Raw genomic sequence first — 16,908 nt, 5'->3', positions numbered from 1 at the left:
TTTTCTTTCCAGTGTCTGCTGCCAAAATTTTTCTCCTCTTCTCTCTTGTGCCATTCCCTCCTTATACCTATCGCCAACATATTGATTTTTCCCATTCAGGTTTCTTAACTTTTTCATTTCTTTTTTGCCTCTGTCCACTCAAATCTTGCCCTCTTTCTCACCCTTCTTTTTAAATTTTCAGCTACCTCTCAATTCTCCATCTCCTCTCAGTCCCTAGCTCTCCCATTTCCCATCTCCCATCTAACTCCTTTCCCAGCCTCCTATTTCCTTCTATCTACTCTCCATTACCACCTCTTTCCTCCTCTCTCCCCTTGGCCCAACCTTTTTCTCCCTCTCTTTTCTGTTGTTCTTCTTCCCTCCCCCCTTGATGCTGAACAATAAGATGAAAGGAAAAAAAAAAGGAGAGGCTGCTTCTCTCTCTCCCTTCCACCCCCAAGCCTAACATTTCTCCATCCCCAGATCCAACTTATCTCCCTTTCTCTTCTCAATTGTCCCCCATCCCATCTCTCCCCCTGTCTACCTCCCTCCCCTCCCTCCTCCCAGGTCCACCATTTCTCCCTTTCTCTTCCCAACAGTTCTCCCTTCAAGTATCTCTTTCCTTCTTCCTCCACACCATGCCAGGTCCAACTTCTCTCCCTTCATCTCTCTCTCTCTCTCTCTCTCTCTCTCTTCAGAGCCCAGCATGTCTTCCCTCCCACCCCTCCGGTCCTTCTCTCCTTACAGCCCTGCATGTGTTCTCTCCCGCGACGATCTGATATCACCGTCAAGCTGAAAAATCTGCCAGCCTCAGCAGTGATTCAACAATGTTGTCCACGGCTCCTTTTCCTGCTTTCCATCTGCTGTGGTATGTCTCATGCAAGTTCCTGTTTCCACCCAGGTGGACCACGGCAAATGGAAAGCAGGAAGGGGAGCCACGGACAACATTGCTGAATCGCAGATTTTTCAGCATGACGGCAACATCGGTCTAGCGCAGGAGGGAAGACAATCTGGGCTGTGAGAAGGGGAAGTTCGGGAGCACTGCTGCGGGCCACATAAAAAAAGCCTAATGTGACTTTGTAAAAGGGGTTGGGGGGGTGGTAAATTCTATGTGTCTCCTATACTGAAATACTTTGATAATTTATTTTTCCATAAAGGAATTGAAATACAGCTAATGTATTATTTCACAATATACAGTATAAGCTGCATACATTTTAGTGCAATGTTTTATGTAATCCATGATTTTAAACTAATAAAATACAAAGATAGTGTTTCAGATGATAAACTATTATCAAAAATATTACAGCCAAACAGCATTTTTGAAATATTCTAAAAGATGTAAGCATAAAGGATGTTAATAAAACTCCTATTTTAGATATTTATTCAGAAAGTGTTTATCTAAATTGGTAGCAACAAATCTGTTTTTACAATATTAAAATATTAATTGTTTTTTTGCAGTTTGGAAGACTTTTTGACCTGTGTAATCCCATTCACAAAAAATATCAACTGGCAGTTACTAAAGTCTTTGGCCACTACATGAATGCCATTGTTGTATCTACAGAAAGAGCAGCCAGGGATTGTATTCGCTTTCTAAAAGAAGAAAGGGCTGAACCAGAGACTTTCCTTGCATTGGACTACCTTGATGTGAGTAGTTTTTAGCTAGTTGTCAAGAGATTATTTTGTTCAGAAATATGTATTGACCTTCATTAAAATATCTTTTTAAATTGATGCATTATTAATGGTTCATTGATTTATTAAGTAAAAGCATAACACCTTATCCGTGGATAGCAGGCAGCATATTCTCATATATGGGTGATGTCAATCATGGATCCCTGGCCCAGACAGTCAAAAAGTATACTGATACTTTAAAATGTTAAGACTGCCAATACTGTGCACATGCTTGTGCCTTCCCGCCTGACATTGGCTTGCAGGACCATTAGTTCTCATTTTTCTGCAGAGCTGAGAAACTGTTTCTTAGAGTTTCTCTCAGCATGCCAAATTTTATAGTTTTTTGTGCTTTCCCATTAATTTTTTTCTTTTTAGACATTTTTAAAAAAAATCTAATTTCTTTTTCCTTCATTTTGTTTAAATTTTTATCGAATATCTTTATTGGGCCTGTGGGCTCTTTCAAGCCTATATTCAGGCTGGTAGGCTTTTACAGGTTACCATTCACTTGATCACCCCAGACTTCACGTTGACAATTTTTCCTTCAGTATCCAAGACTCCTAGGGGTTTCAAGTGGTACATTCGGTACCACAGATCCATATCAGTTACAGACCTATACAACTGGTTTGTTCAGTTCCTCGTCATGAAAACCAAGACATATCTTGCACACGCTTTGTTCTAAATTGCAAAGGAGGTTGCTTAAAGCCAGGAAGTTGCAGTACGAAAAACTTTTTGGGTCAACTTTGGGTGCATCAACAATGGTTGGAGACTCCAAAACCAGGATTCAACATCTAGCAACTTCAGCAGCAGCAGCAGCAGCAGCAGCAGCACCTGCACCGATGGCATCGACAACTCAATCCATCTCTGCTTCATTGGTGCTGCCTTGTTCAGGGAAACCTTGTAAGAAAGCTAGGATGCATAAACACATTTCCCCCTCAGCGTTGTCTCAAGCCTCTTCACCACTGATGGCAATCTAAGCGTCAATGCTTGGAGACCAGATCACCTAAGCGTCGACACTCTTGAGACCAGATTGTTGTTGATGTAGTCTTAAGCATCGATGCTCTGAGATCAGATTGTCATTGATATAGTCTAAGCATCAACGCTCTGAGACCAGAATGCCATTGATTCAATTGGTGTCTTTGAGGTGTTCTTCAACATCAAGGTCACCAACACCTCAATCCCCGATGCAGTCTGTGCCCACTTACCTTGTCAACTTTGGTACCGGCACCATCTCTGCAAGATCAGCTCAGAAAGCTGTTGCAGAAAGAACTAGCTGGGATTCTGCACGTGATGCAAATACCTGTTTCATCGCACCCAGTCTCAGCCCAAAGTCCTAGCAACGCCGAAAGACTACATCAAAGGACTATTCTCGGACACCAAATCATCTGTGCTCTCCTCGATGCTCATTCGAACATTTATCTAGACCAGTGGTTCTTAACCTTGTTGGAGGTACTGAACCCCACCAGTTTCATATGCGTGTTCACCGAACCCTTCTTTATTGGAAAAATAAAATATGATTTTTACAAATTCAAAACATAGGTATACAGTGAGGGAAAAAATAATATCAATTTTGAAAACAAAAAAGTTCTCCTATATTTCAAATAATAATAACATAATAATGAAATTTACTGCAAATCAGTGTGATTTCTGCTGTTGCCTCTCAGAGACCAGTTCAGAAATGCGCGGCTTTACCTTGGCAAGTGCCACTCTCATGTCATTTTCGCAACAAAGTCTGTTCCTTTTCTTCGTTTTTATGTCCAGCATCCTCAAAGGATTGCTCGCAAAGATATGTTGTAACAAACGGTATGAAAATTTCCAGAGCTTTCTTAGCAATAACAAGGTACGTTACCAATTGTTGACACCAAAACGTTGAGAGCGTTGTTGTTCTGAAGAGTTGCTGTTGAACCTGGCTCTGCTGAATTTCAATGATTTCATCGAGGTATTCATCATTGACATCTGTTGTCTCAACACTAAACATGAACGGCTGTCTCACCCATGCTGGATATGACTCACTTGTAGGGAAGTATCCGTCGAGAGACTTTGCAAGCTCATCTAAGTGCATGGCAATAGTTTGCTTCAGTTCTGCGGGTACAGAAATGTCTCCGATTCCAGATACATCTTCGATCTTACTTACACAGTTGTCTAGCAGGGGAAAGTTTGTGAAGTTATCGTTTTCTGTTCGTCGTTTCCATAATGGTAGCTTTTTTTGAAAAGCTTTCAGGTTTTCTTCCGCTTCGATGATGTTGACTCCACCACCCTGCATCTGCTTATTGAGATGATTGAGAGCTGCAAAGATATCAGCCATGTACGCTAAAATGAGAATGAACTCAGAATTTTTGAAGCAATCTGCATGACAATGTTGCTGCTCTTGCAAAAAAAGAGCTAATTCCACACGCATGGCAAAAACACGATTCAGCACCTGTCCCCGGGATAACCACCGAATGTTAGAATGGTACAGAAGTACCTCGAATTCAGATTCCATTTCTTTACACAACTCCTTGAAGATGCAGTGCTTCAGAGCATTATTTCGCACATAGTTCACGCATTCCACAACAATTTTTAAAATTTCTGCCAGTTTTGGAGGCAAGGTTTTTGTTGCCAACGCATGCCTGTGCAGAATGCAATGCGTAACAATGATGTGTGGTGCATTGGCATTCACTAGCGCACCAAAACTGGACTTTCTTCCGAGCATGGCTGGAGCTCCGTCCGAACAAACTGCAGAAACCATATTCCACGCAAGATTGTTGTCTTTGAAGAAGTCATCCACAAGTTTCTTCACATCAGTTGCCTTAGTTGTTGTTATAAGAGGCTTACAAAATAAAAAATCTTCCTTTATCACATCGTCTTTCACATAGCGCACGAATACTGCAAGCTGGCTTAGATTGGAAACGTCTGTGGTCTCGTCGAGTTGAAGGCTGAATTTTGCCGGGCTGAAATCAGATCTGCAACTACTTGAGCCAAGATGTCTTTGCTCATGTCCTCTATTCTGTTGCTGATGATGTCATTTGAAAGAGGAATTTCAGATAACTGAACTTCAGCCGCTTTTCCCAGCATGATATTCGCCATCTTCAACACAGCTGGTTTTATGAGTGTTTCACCAATGGTGTGTGGCTTGCCCTGCTTTGTGATCAGGTAAGCAACTTCGTACGATGCTGTGAGGATCGGTTTGTTGATGGGTACAAAGCTGAGAACAGGCAGAGTAGCCTTTTCATCAAATCTTGCTCTCTTCACCTTGAATTCAGCGAGCGTTGTGTTCTTGTATTTTCCATCTCCATGCAGCTTAAGGAAGTGTTCCCTTAGTTTTGCTGGAGCTAGACTAGAATTACTCAACTTGGCATTGCAAATCATGCAATTAGGATGCTGACTCCCATCACGTTCCGTTATACATGTGAATCCATATTGTACATATTCGTCCGACCACTTTCGTATTTTGCTCGACATAGTTAGTAAGGGATTAAAATATTAAGATAGGTATCACACGACGTACCATCACAACAGTTACAATTCGACTACTGTGCGCATCAAATCCCCTGCAGCACAGATAGGCCAAGCGATGTTGCGTGATCACCTGCAGCCAATTATGGACAAGCGGGGCGTATCATCACAAATCATAAGTGCGTTCAATCATCTATCAGTTAAATCACAAATTTTGATCAGGAATTGATTGATGTATATAAGGCGTTAGTTACAGATTGATAGATCAAGAAACCGAGTACACGATCAGTCATGATCAAAATCACTGAATAACTGATAGATGATTAGAAACATAGAAACATAGAAAGATGACGGCAGATAAGGGCTACAGCCCATCAAGTCTGCCCATACCATTGACCCCCTTTTAAGTCTACTGGCCCCCTTAACTCTACTGACCTGCTCTATTAAGTCTATATCCTAGCGACCCTATTCATTGGTAGGACTCTCGCAGTGATCCCACATAGGTATCCCATTTATTCTTGAAGTCTGGGATACTGCGGGCCTCGATCACCTGTACTGGAAGCTTGTTCCAATGCTCTATCACTCGTTCCGTGAAGAAGTACTTCCTGACGTCTCCACGAAACTTCCCTCCTCTGAGTTTGAGCGGATGTCCTCTTGTGTTCGAGGGTCCTTTGAGAAGAAAGATATCATCTTCCACCTCGACCCGTCCTGTGATGTACTTAAATGTCTCAATGATGTCTCCCCTCTCCCTACACTCCTCAAGAGTATAGAGCTGCAATCTGTTCAGTCTCTCTTTGTACGAGAGACCCTCTAGCCCCGAGACCATCCTGGTGGCCATCCGCTGAATCGACTCAATTCTTAGCACATCTTTACGGTAATGTGGCCTCCAAAATTGCACACAGTATTCTAGATGAGGTCTCACCATGGCTCTGTATAATGGCTGTTGTACTAATCACCTTTGTTTTACTTCAAGCACTAATTTCAACACAAAGCTGATATGGTTAAGTGAACACTCAGACCCACAGCTGAGGTCCGGTGAAACAAGTTCACGGGGCAGCTGTTAAGGAGACCATCATAGTTGTTCACAGTCTCCTCCACCAAACAAAGACTAAATAACAAAAAATAAAACTTAAATAGAAATAAAATCATAAATTTCACAACAACTTAACTTTGAATGGTGTAGATGGTACACATAACTGCTCCGGGCTCCTCCATTTATTCACAATACCGACCCCCCAACCTAGGTTTCACCCGCTGGCTTCTTCAGGAGCTTCACACTGCTTCACGCGTGTGTGAGCAGTATGGAGTGTTTGTGCCGTACCCCTCCTGAAGAAGCCAGCGGGTGAAACCTAGGTTGGGGGGTCGGTATTGTGAATAAATGGAGGAGCCCGGAGCAGTTATGTGTACCATCTACACCATTCAAAGTTAAGTTGTTGTGAAATTTATGATTTTATTTCTATTTAAGTTTTATTTTTTGTTATTTAGTCTTTGTTTGGTGGAGGAGACTGTGAACAACTATGATGGTCTCCTTAAAAGCTGCCCCGTGAACTTGTTTCACCGGACCTCAGCTGTGGGTCTGAGTGTTCACTTAACCACATCAGCTTTGTGTTGAAATTAGTGCTTGAAGTAAGACAAAGGTGATTAGTACAACAGTGATTTATAAGTATCACCTTGGATAAATATATTCCCTTGCTGTTTTCTATATAATGGCATCATGACCTCAGGCTTCCTGTTGACGAAACGTCTCTTGATACAACCCATCATCTGCCGTGCCTTAGATGAAGCCTTCTCCACTTGAGTAGCAGTCTTCATGTCTGCACTGATGATCACTCCCAAGTCTCGTTCTGCCATAGTCTTGGTCAAAGTTTCTCCATTCAAGGTGTAAGTTCTGCATGGATTTCCATTTCCGAGATGCATGACCTTACATTTCTTGGCGTTGAAGCCCAGCTGCCAGACAGAGGACCAACTTTCTAAAGTACGGAGGTCCTGTTCCATAGTATCCTGCAGATTGTAGCCGTTTATGATATTGCATAGTTTGGCATCATCAGCGAATAAGGTTACCTTACCTTGAAGCCCTTGAGTCAAATCCCTAATGAATATGTTGAAGAGGAGTGGACCCAGGACTGAGCCCTGCGGCACTCCGCTGGTCACTTCCGACGTTTTAGAGAGGGTACCGTTAACCATCACCCTCTGAAGTCTGCCACTTAGCCAATCTTTAATCCATGCAGTTAGTGTTACTCCTAACCCCATCGATTCCATCTTGTTCAGCAGTCTGCGGTGTGGGACACTGTCAAAAGCCTTGCTGAAGTCAAAGTATACAACATCTAAGGACTCTCCCGAGTCCAGCCTTCTTGTTACCCAGTCAAAGAAGCTGATAAGATTGGACTGGCAGGACCTACCCTTGGTGAATCCATGTTGATTGGGGTCCCGGAGATTCCCCTCATTCAAGACCATATCTAATTTATGCTTAATTAGTGTTTCCATGAGTTTACACACTATTGAAGTGAGGCTCACCGGTCTATAGTTCGCAGCCTCAGCCTTGCAACCCTTTTTATGCAGAGGAATGACATTGGCTGTTTTCCAGTCCAACAGAACTTTCTCCGTGCTTAGTGAGAGATTGAAGAGCACGGCCAACGGTTCCGCCAGAACATCTCTCAATTCTCTAAGCACTCTTGGGTGTAAATTGTCCGGTCCCATGGCCTTGTTGTCTTTGAGCCTTGTCAGCTCGCTGTAGACGTCTTCAGGTGTGAACTCAAAATTCTGAAACGGGTCTTCCGCAATTTGTTTTGCCTTCAACTGTGGTCCGTGTCCCGGTGCCTCACAGAACGTGACCGAAGCGCTCTATGAGTCGGAGGTGTGTTTGACCTCCGCCGAACCCGTGAGACTGACTTACCGAACCCCTGGGGTTCGGTCGAACCCAGGTTAAGAACCACTGATCTAGACGTTCATATCGACAGTCTCCATCTATAAGACCTGACGCTGAGGACTATGATTCAGACTTATCACATTGCTCTTCTACTGATATTCAGAATTATCTGCAGAAGAGTCCTGTGGTGTACCTTCTGATCCATTTCCTCTACCTCCTTATAGGAGGTACCCACCAGAAAGTTTGTCTTTTACTAAATTTATCAGTCAAATGCAGCAACCACAACTGATAAATATAGAATCCGAAACAGAATCTCGAGCAGAGCTCATGGACACTTTGGACTGAAAGAATGGCTTAAGAACTGCATAAAGGTACTTCTTCATAACTTAATGAAAGAGGCTTTATTTAAAATCTAGTAAGCACCACTTTCTATCTCAGTCACTTCACGCAAACTTGATACCTTGTCCAGAATCCAATTTTGCTCAGGCTTTGAAAGGCCGCAGTTACAATACCAGTCCTTATTTGTGGAGTCTGCTTGAAAAAAGGCACACAATTCCAGAACTTATGCCATTACTCTCCCTGGGAGAGAAGGTAGAACTCTCGATAAATTTGTGCACATTGTTCTAGAATTCCATGATGTTCAACAGATTACTGAATTATTTTTATATGACATTTTACCTAAAGTCACTTACTCAGAAGATGTCTCTTTATGAACAATCTATTTCTTCGGAGCATCTCAGTTCCTACCAACATCTCTCAAATAACCTGCTAGAAACAAGAAAATACATGGTGCGTTCCACCTTTGACTCCTTTGATGTTTCTTGCATATTAGCAGTGTCTATTGCCATGTGTAGACAAGTGTGGCTCAGAATCTCCAATCTTGATGCCAGTGTACAAAATCACTTTTCAAATATTTCTTGCCTTGGAGATGATCTATTTGGAGATCCTATAGAGAAAGCAACACAAAAGTTCAAGAAACATAAGAATTGTATGACCATCTTACCTTCCTCCAAGACAACCCAGACTGAACTGCAAAGAAAATATTCCAATATATCTAGGCGTTCCACGTATTTTTCCATGTGGAGCTATAGTCTATCTTCTTTATCCTCACTGTCTGCTATTCAGAGGTATCCCAGGCAGCAAAGAATGCAAAAATCTCAGTCATAACCTCACTCAAAGTAACACCAGTCTTTTTGACTCCATACTAGAAAGCATAGTCAATATTTCTTAACCTTTACCTCAGACTGTTTCCATAGGAGGTCAACTCAACCACTGTTTTCATCGATGGTCCCTCATAACTTGAGATTGCTGGGTCCTAGGATTGTGAGTCAGGGCTATGCCCTTTGTTTCAAATAATTCTTCCACTTCATTCTCCAAAAGAGTGAGTTTCTCCTCCCATCAGAGAATCCTCCTTCACCAAGAGATCTGAACTCTCATCCAGATTAATGCGATAGAGCAAGTACCTGCACAGGAGAGGGGCCAAGGGTTCTACTCAAAATATTTTCTCTTACCAAAGAAGTTCGGTGGTTTGCGCCTGATTCTAGACCTCCATACTCTCAACAAATACTTAATGAAGGAGAAATTTAGTGTGGTCTCTCTGGGAATCCTGTTACATTGCTAGAGTCCAGCACAGTGAAAGGGAAGGAAGGCCAAGTCGTCTCCCCTCACTGCACCCACTTTTCATCCGGGGTCCTCCAACCCTCTCTTCAGCCCTCTTAAGGGGCTTAGAGGGCCACCCTACGCTTCAAAAGTGCAGCACAGTGAAGGGGAAGGAAGGCCAAGTTGTCTTTTCTCACTGCACCGGAACCTGCATACTGCTTGCTTTTTCAGTGGGAAGCCCTGGCCCCTTCCACCTCGGTCCACTTCCAGCCCTCTTAAGGGCTCAGCGGACAAGACCACCTCCAATTCCAGCTCAGTGAAGGGGAAAGGAGATCGGGTTGTCCCCCTTCACTTCACTGGAGGGCAGAATCGTCTTCGGCGGGAAGCCCCGCCCGCTCAGAGCCATCTTCCACCTCGCTCCACTTCCAGCCCTCTTAAGGGCTCAGTGGACCAGGCTACCTCCAGTTCCAGGTCAGTGAAGAGGCAGTTATATTGTGCCTCTGGAACAGGCTAGTTACATTACATTACATTACATTAGGGACTTCTATTCCGCCTATACCTTGCAGTTCAAGGCGGATTACAAAAGAGCTAACTGGACATTTCCAGTGAAGTTACAACAGTTTTGGTTTTTTGTTTTTTTTTTTTTGTTACAAGGGAGGAGAGGTACCTGGATTAATTCCGGAAGAACTTGCAAATTGGATATTAAATTGACTGTACGTTACTGTGTGATATAACAAATAGATTACAGTTAGAGTACAAATAAGATTACGTTACATTTTAGGGATCTGAATACTTGGTTGGTGTTTTGGGGAGGAAGAGATTATTTAAGTGGAGGTTTTGGGGGAGAATTTATCTAGGAGGAGGGGGAAGGGTTGAGTTAAGATATCTGGATAAATTTTTTGAAAAGTAGGGTTTTGATTTCTTTTCAAAAAGTTTTGAAGTCGCCCGTAGCCGTCAACAGATTGGAGATGGAGTGGTTAAGTTTTGCTGCTTGCGTCACCAGAAGGTTATCAAACATCTTTTTGCGCTGAGTGCCCTTGAGTGGAGGGAAGGCAAAAGGGTTCGGAGTTCTTTTTTGTCTTGAGGTGAGGATCTGGTTTAGGCGGTTGTTTAGATAGGGGGAGGTGGAGCCGTTTAATGCTTTGAATAATAGACAGTAGAATTTGAATTGAATTCGTGCTTGCATAGGTAGCCAGTGAGAGTCTAGGAAGGCAGTTGTAATATGATCATATTTTCTCAGGGAGTAGATCAGTCTGAGGGCAGTGTTTTGTATAGTCTGAAGTTGTTTTATCATGTTGGCAGGACAAGGTAGATAGAGGGAATTGCAATAGTCCAATAGACCTAAGACTAGGGATTGGACAATTAGCCTGAATTGTGCTGGGTCGAAGAATTTTCTTATTTTACGTAGATTTCTCATAATTAAAAAAGCTTTCTGGGATGTTTTATTGATTTGGGACTGCATTGTGCAGCATCTGTCTATCGTTACTCCTAGGAGTTTGGGCTGTATTGGGTATTTGGTGTTTTTAATTTTCAGTTCTGTAATGGTGGGAGTTTTGGCCTTTTCGAGCAGAAGGAATTTTGTTTTATCTGAGTTTAGTTTCAGTTTTTGGTCTACCATCCATTTTTCCACTGCATCTAGGGTTATTTCCAGTTTTTCTGTAGTGGTGGGCTCTGATGGGTCGAAGGGGAGGAGTATGGTGATGTCGTCTGCGTAGCTGTAGGATGTAACATTTAAGTTATCTAAAGTAGCTCCAAGGGAGGAAATAAAGAGGTTGAAGAGCATAACTCTTCTTACAATTCTTTCCTCAATCAGTGTTAAATTCAACCTTGTGGTTTCTCACAGTTTTCATCATGAAATTTCCTTTTTGGCTCCTTCTTCTTTTACTCTATAGATCTTTCAGTACCACTCACTGTACAAAATCTCCATTCCCCAATGTATTTGGCTCTACTAGTGATAGTGAGACCTGCCGTGGTCTCAGAATCATTGTACTGGTGCGCACCAGAAATTACTCCTCTAAAAGATCTCCTCAGGTTGTCAATCACACATCCTTAAAACCTGTACCAACTTGCCCAGCTCTGCCTCTGACTCTCTCACCCCAGTCCCGTTATTATATTGTAATGCTAGATCAGCATGCAACAAGATTCAAATATTAAATGATTTACTAGGGGACTTTGATCCAGGCGTCCTGTGTATTACCAAATCCTGGATTGCAAAAAATGATTTATTTACATAAAATGAGCTTTGTTCCCATGGTTATCAAGGCCTTTTTTCTCCCAGAAATTGCCGGAAAGGAGGAGGCTTGGCCCTTCTTTATAAATCATTTATCTCAGGACAAGCAGGCAGCATATTCTCAACATATGGGTGACGTCATCCACGGAGCCCTAATGCAGACAGCCTCGCAAGCAGACTTGCTTGAAGAACTTTAGAAAGATTGCGACTACTGCACCACGCATGCGCGAGTGCCTTTCCACCTGAGGTAGGGCGCGCGTCTCAGATCTAAGTTTTCTGCGGAGCTGAGAAGCCCTCGTTTCAAGGCTCTGCGCAAGAGTTAGTTCTACTCGTGCCTTCTCTCACCATGGCTCGTGTTTTTTCTTTATAGGGTCGCTTTGTTTATTTACGTGTTTCAATTTAATTGAAAAAAAAAAGAAGTTTTGTTTGTTTTTTTGCTTGTGTCACGGCGGGGCCTACTCCGCAGCTTTGGCCTGTGGGCTTCGATTTCACCGTGGCTGTGTTCCATTCTATGTCCCGGCCGGTCACAGGGTTCAAGAAGTGTAGCCGGTGTCAATGCGTAATCTCCATCACTGACTCACACAAGTGGTGTGTAAGGTGTTTAAGACCTGTTCATCGTCTGGAGTCGTGCACCTGCTGTGCTACACTTCAAAATCGAGCCCTTAAGCGTTGTCGAATTCTGATTGAAAAAATATTCCGGGGAATGGATCAGCCTTTACCTATGGCCTTGACCCTGATTCCGGGCTCGACCTCGACTCCAGCAAAGTCATCTACAGGGCCAAAACCTTCAACCTCAACTTCAATCAAACCTTCCTCGATGGGGAAGTCTTCGTTTTTGGGGAAATCAGCTAAATCTTCCCCTAAGGCGCGGTTATCCTTGGAGTATCCATCAGGTGAGATAGCTAAGCCAACCTTGGAACCTGTGAGACCGAGGTTATCCAGGAAACGTGTCTCGAAATTGAGGCAACACTCTTCCTCGAGATCGTCTTTCTTGGAGTCCATAGCCACACCAATAGTACCAGATCCAGTGGTCTTGGTGCCGGCTTTCCAGAGTATGTTGGAAATTATTCTGCATCAGGAGTTTGGTAACATGCTTGCCAAATTAACTCCTGCTTTCACCCTGCTTCCTGCAGTCCAGCCTGAGCACTCAACAGTAATATAAGGAGTTGAGTCCTTGAGAGTGCCTCCAGCAAAAATAACACACTCTATACAAGGAGTCGAGTCATTAAGAGTGCCTCGAGATCAATCTATACACTATGCAAGGAGTTGAGTCTTTGCAAGTGCCTTGAGATACATCTGCACAAGGAGCTGAATCCTTATCAATGTCTCGACTTCTATCTCCAACTTCCAGGCCTACCTCTACGCATAAGGCATTGCCTTCTTCGAGACACAGGGCGAGGACACCTTGACATTCTTCATTGAGGCTGGTTTCAAGTTCACCACCTTGTTCTCTGAGGCACAGCTCATCTCCACACCTTCTCTCGAGACATTCATCGAGGCCCAGGTCTGTTTCTCGAGGCATCGAGACTCCTCGAGGCAACCAGCTTCTTTCTCGAGGAAATCTACTGCAGAACCACAGCATTCTCGCCAGTCGAGTTCTTCTCCTGTGAGGACTTCTTCACCAGCTGGTTCTTCCAAATGGAAATGTTCCGCTTCTCCGGCTCACTCCAGAAGCAGTCTTTCCTTGGCTTCTTTGCCTATAGATTCAGACCTCAGGAATCAATATTCCAGAGAGGCTTCACCTTCTTTCTCGGCTACGTGAGGTACTTCGAGGGGCTCTTGTTCACCTTCACCTCAACAGGACTACCCCTCTTATTCTTTGGTGTCCTTTACCAAATTTCTATGCCAAATGAGTCAAGACCTTTACATCACTTTGGAGTCCGATTCAAAATACTCTAAGGAGTATTTGGAAGAACTGGGTATACCTAATCCTCCTAGGGATTCATTAAAATTACCCATGAATAGCATTCTCATTCAAACTTTCAAAAGAAATCTGGATACACCATATTCTGTTCCTGCTGTCCCAGCAAAACTGGAATCTCGATATAAAATGATCCACTGTAAGGGATTTGAAAAGTCTCAACTATCCCATCAATCCCTTCTCGTTGAATCTTCTTTGAAAAAACCAATCCGGCCGAGAGGGAAGGGCCATAGACAAGATTTACCATCGGCTGTATCAAAATTCTATGATGATAAATAGAATTTTAAACCTCAACTTTGTCTTTACATCATATCTCAAATATTGGTTCAATGCTATGCCCAATTTCTTCAAGTACATCCCAGAACATCGCCTGTCAGAGTTCCAGCATATGCATTCCATCATGACAAGTTGGTCCTCTGTACTCATCCTAAATTCTAACCTAAAGTTGTTTCAGAATTTCATCTCAATCAGTCCATTCTCAATCAGTCCATTGTTCTGCCTCATTCTTATCCTGGAGAAACAGCTCTTCATACTCTGGACTATAAGCGTTCTTTGGCTTTCTACTTGCAAAGCACTAAGCCACATTGATCTTCTCAACTTTTTGTCCCCTTTGATCCAAACAAGTTGGGACTTTCAGTTTCCAACTGGTTGGCTGCTTGCATCTCTTTCTGCTGTGCTCAGGCTGGACTGCATCTAGAGGGTTGAGTCACAGCCCATAAAGTTAGAGCTGTGGCGGCATCCGTAGCTTTCCTTAGATCTACTCCTAATGAGGAAATCTGCAAAGCTGCCACCTGGTCCTCGGTTCATACTTTCACCTCTCATTATTGTCTGAATTCTTTTGCTTGATGGGATGGCCACTTTGACCAAGCAGTATTACTAAATTTATTCTCCTGAATTACCAACACTCCCACCATCCCATTCTGGTTAGCTTGGAGGTCACTCATATGTTGAGAATATGCTGCCTACTTGTACTGGGATAAAGCACAGTTACTTACCAGGGACAGCAGGCAAATATTCTCACAACCTACCCACCTCCCCTGGTTGGTTTCTTAGCTAGCTATATGAACTGAGGAGATGCTGAGGAGACGTGCGCCCTACCTCAAGCGGGAAGGCACTCGCAAACTTTTTAAAGTTCTTCAAGCAAGTCTGCTTACGAGGCTGTCTGCATCGGGGCTCCATGGATGATGTCACCTATATCTTGAGAATATCTGCCTGCTGTCCCTGGATAACACCTGTTACGGTAAGTAACTGTGCTTTTTTGACGTACACCTTCTCGAAAAGGGTAGTGACACATCATTAGAATATATGCTAGCTTCTGTCAATGATGAATATCATCCCCCAATTCCTTGGAATAAATCCTCAAAACTTGTCTTTGAGATCATAACAAGCGCTTTTCTAAAATTTCAAAGATTACTTATTATTGGTGATATTTATCTCCATCTGGATGATAACACTAGTAAAGATCTAATTGAATTCAACAGTTTTCTTACTTCTCTGGGCTTTCCCAAGAGGGCATAGGGTCTCACCCATCATGTCAAGAAGCACTTCGGGGACCAGTCGGGAACGGTCCGAGCTGCAGCGAAGGAGCCTACCTCTCCAGCTTCATCGGCCAGCAGCCAACAGCCCATCTCAACCCCAGCGCCTTATTCTGGCCCTGTCCCCGCCGGGCGTGCGAGCATGCTCCATCCCCCCCAGGCCAGCCGGGAACTAAATTTAAACTACAGCGGAGAGATCCCGCCCTCACCAGCTTCGGGGACCAGTCGGGAATGGTCCGAGCTGCAGCGAAGGAGCCTACCTCTCCAGCTTCATCGGCCAGCAGCCAACAGCCCGGCTCAGCCCCAGTGCCTCATTCTGGCCCTGTCCCCTCCGTGCGTGCGAGCCTGCTCCGCCCCCCCCAGGCCAGCCAGGAACTAAATTAAAACTACAGCGGAGGGAACCCGCCCTCACCAGCTTCGGGGACCAGTCGGGAACGGTCCGAGCTGCAGCGAAGGAGCCTACCTCTCCAGCTTCATCGGCTATTAGCTAACAGCCCATCTCAGCCCCAGCGCCTCGTTCTGGCCCTGTCCCCGCCGGACGTGCGAGCCTGCTCTGTCCCCCCAGGCCAGCCGGGAACAATTTAAATTACAGCAGAGTGAACGGCGCCTAGCCTTAGCATGCGCCTTTGCAAAGCGACTGAGTGGAGCGACTCAACGTTTGTGCTGAAGAAGCCGAGAGCAGTAAGTGAGATCCCTGAGCACCTCTTTCAGCAGGTAAACACTGCCAGTGGCCTACCATCGGACGTGAGATCCTGCCCCGCCACCTCCTCTCACCAGAGCTGGACTTGCTCAAAAATCCAGAGGGAAGAACCCCCCATACTACTTCTCTTTCCCCCAACAGACGGTGCCTGCACCGTACAACCTCACCTCCTGACATTCAAGATCTCCTCATCAGGCACATCACCTGGATAAACTGATAAGTATTTGCATGTTTCTGTTAACTGAGTCGAGCTCCATTTTGGTTGAAAACCCAATATACAAAGATCCTCTGCAGGGCAGTTGGTCCTCCCACCTGCTCCCTATCGTCTCCAGTGACCCACGTCGAGTCCCAAGCCGCCTCCCTCCTTATTAAGCCAAGCATGTGAACATGCTCTGCCCCCCAGAAGCTACCCGGGAACCCTAGTCCCGCTGCAGCTAAAGCTGACCACCTGCTACTGCCCTCTGGCCTACTACCACCAATACCGACAGCCAGCTAAGGTTTTTACTAAGGTTTATCCATTAAAATTTCTGCCAAACTTTGCTGTCCACGCTGTAATTGCCAGATTTTTAGATGCATGTGTAATTGCTAGAGGCATGTGTAACTGTTAGAGGCATGTGTAACTGTTAGAGGCATGTATATCTGTTAGAGGCATGTGTAACAGTTAGTGGCATGTATAACTGTTAGAGGCTTGCGTAATTACCAGAGGCAGGTGTAATTGTTAGAGGCACGATAACCGTCAGAGATATGTGTTAGAGGCTTGCGTAATTACCAGAGGCAGGTGTAGTTGTCAGAGGCATGGTAACCGTCAGAGACATGTGTAATTGTTAAGATGCATGTGCAATTGTTAAGATGCATGTGTAATTAGTAGATGCATGTGTAATTAGTAGATGCTTGTACTAGATACGTATGTGATTGCTAAACGCATGTTCCTGACACATAGGATACACGTGTTTGTTACATCAAACGCAATCATTAGATGCA

At 44.1% G+C, this 16,908-nt stretch overlaps 1 protein-coding gene across 3 annotated transcripts in view; it reads left to right on the top strand.

Annotated features, from left to right (window-relative positions):
* The window catches only part of SMC1B (structural maintenance of chromosomes 1B), an 896,774-nt gene that overhangs the window by 328,231 nt on the left and 551,635 nt on the right, over positions 1–16,908 (top strand). For all 3 annotated transcript variants that reach the window (XM_033952101.1, XM_033952100.1, XM_033952102.1), the window contains exon 10: positions 1,435–1,620. In XM_033952101.1, coding sequence (XP_033807992.1) covers positions 1,435–1,620 — 186 coding nt within the window. The remainder of the gene's footprint in view (positions 1–1,434; positions 1,621–16,908) is intronic.

This window comes from Geotrypetes seraphini, chromosome 7, assembly GCF_902459505.1.
Source record: "Geotrypetes seraphini chromosome 7, aGeoSer1.1, whole genome shotgun sequence".
Taxonomy (NCBI): domain Eukaryota; kingdom Metazoa; phylum Chordata; class Amphibia; order Gymnophiona; family Dermophiidae; genus Geotrypetes; species Geotrypetes seraphini.
This window is presented reverse-complemented; position numbering and strand designations above follow the sequence as displayed.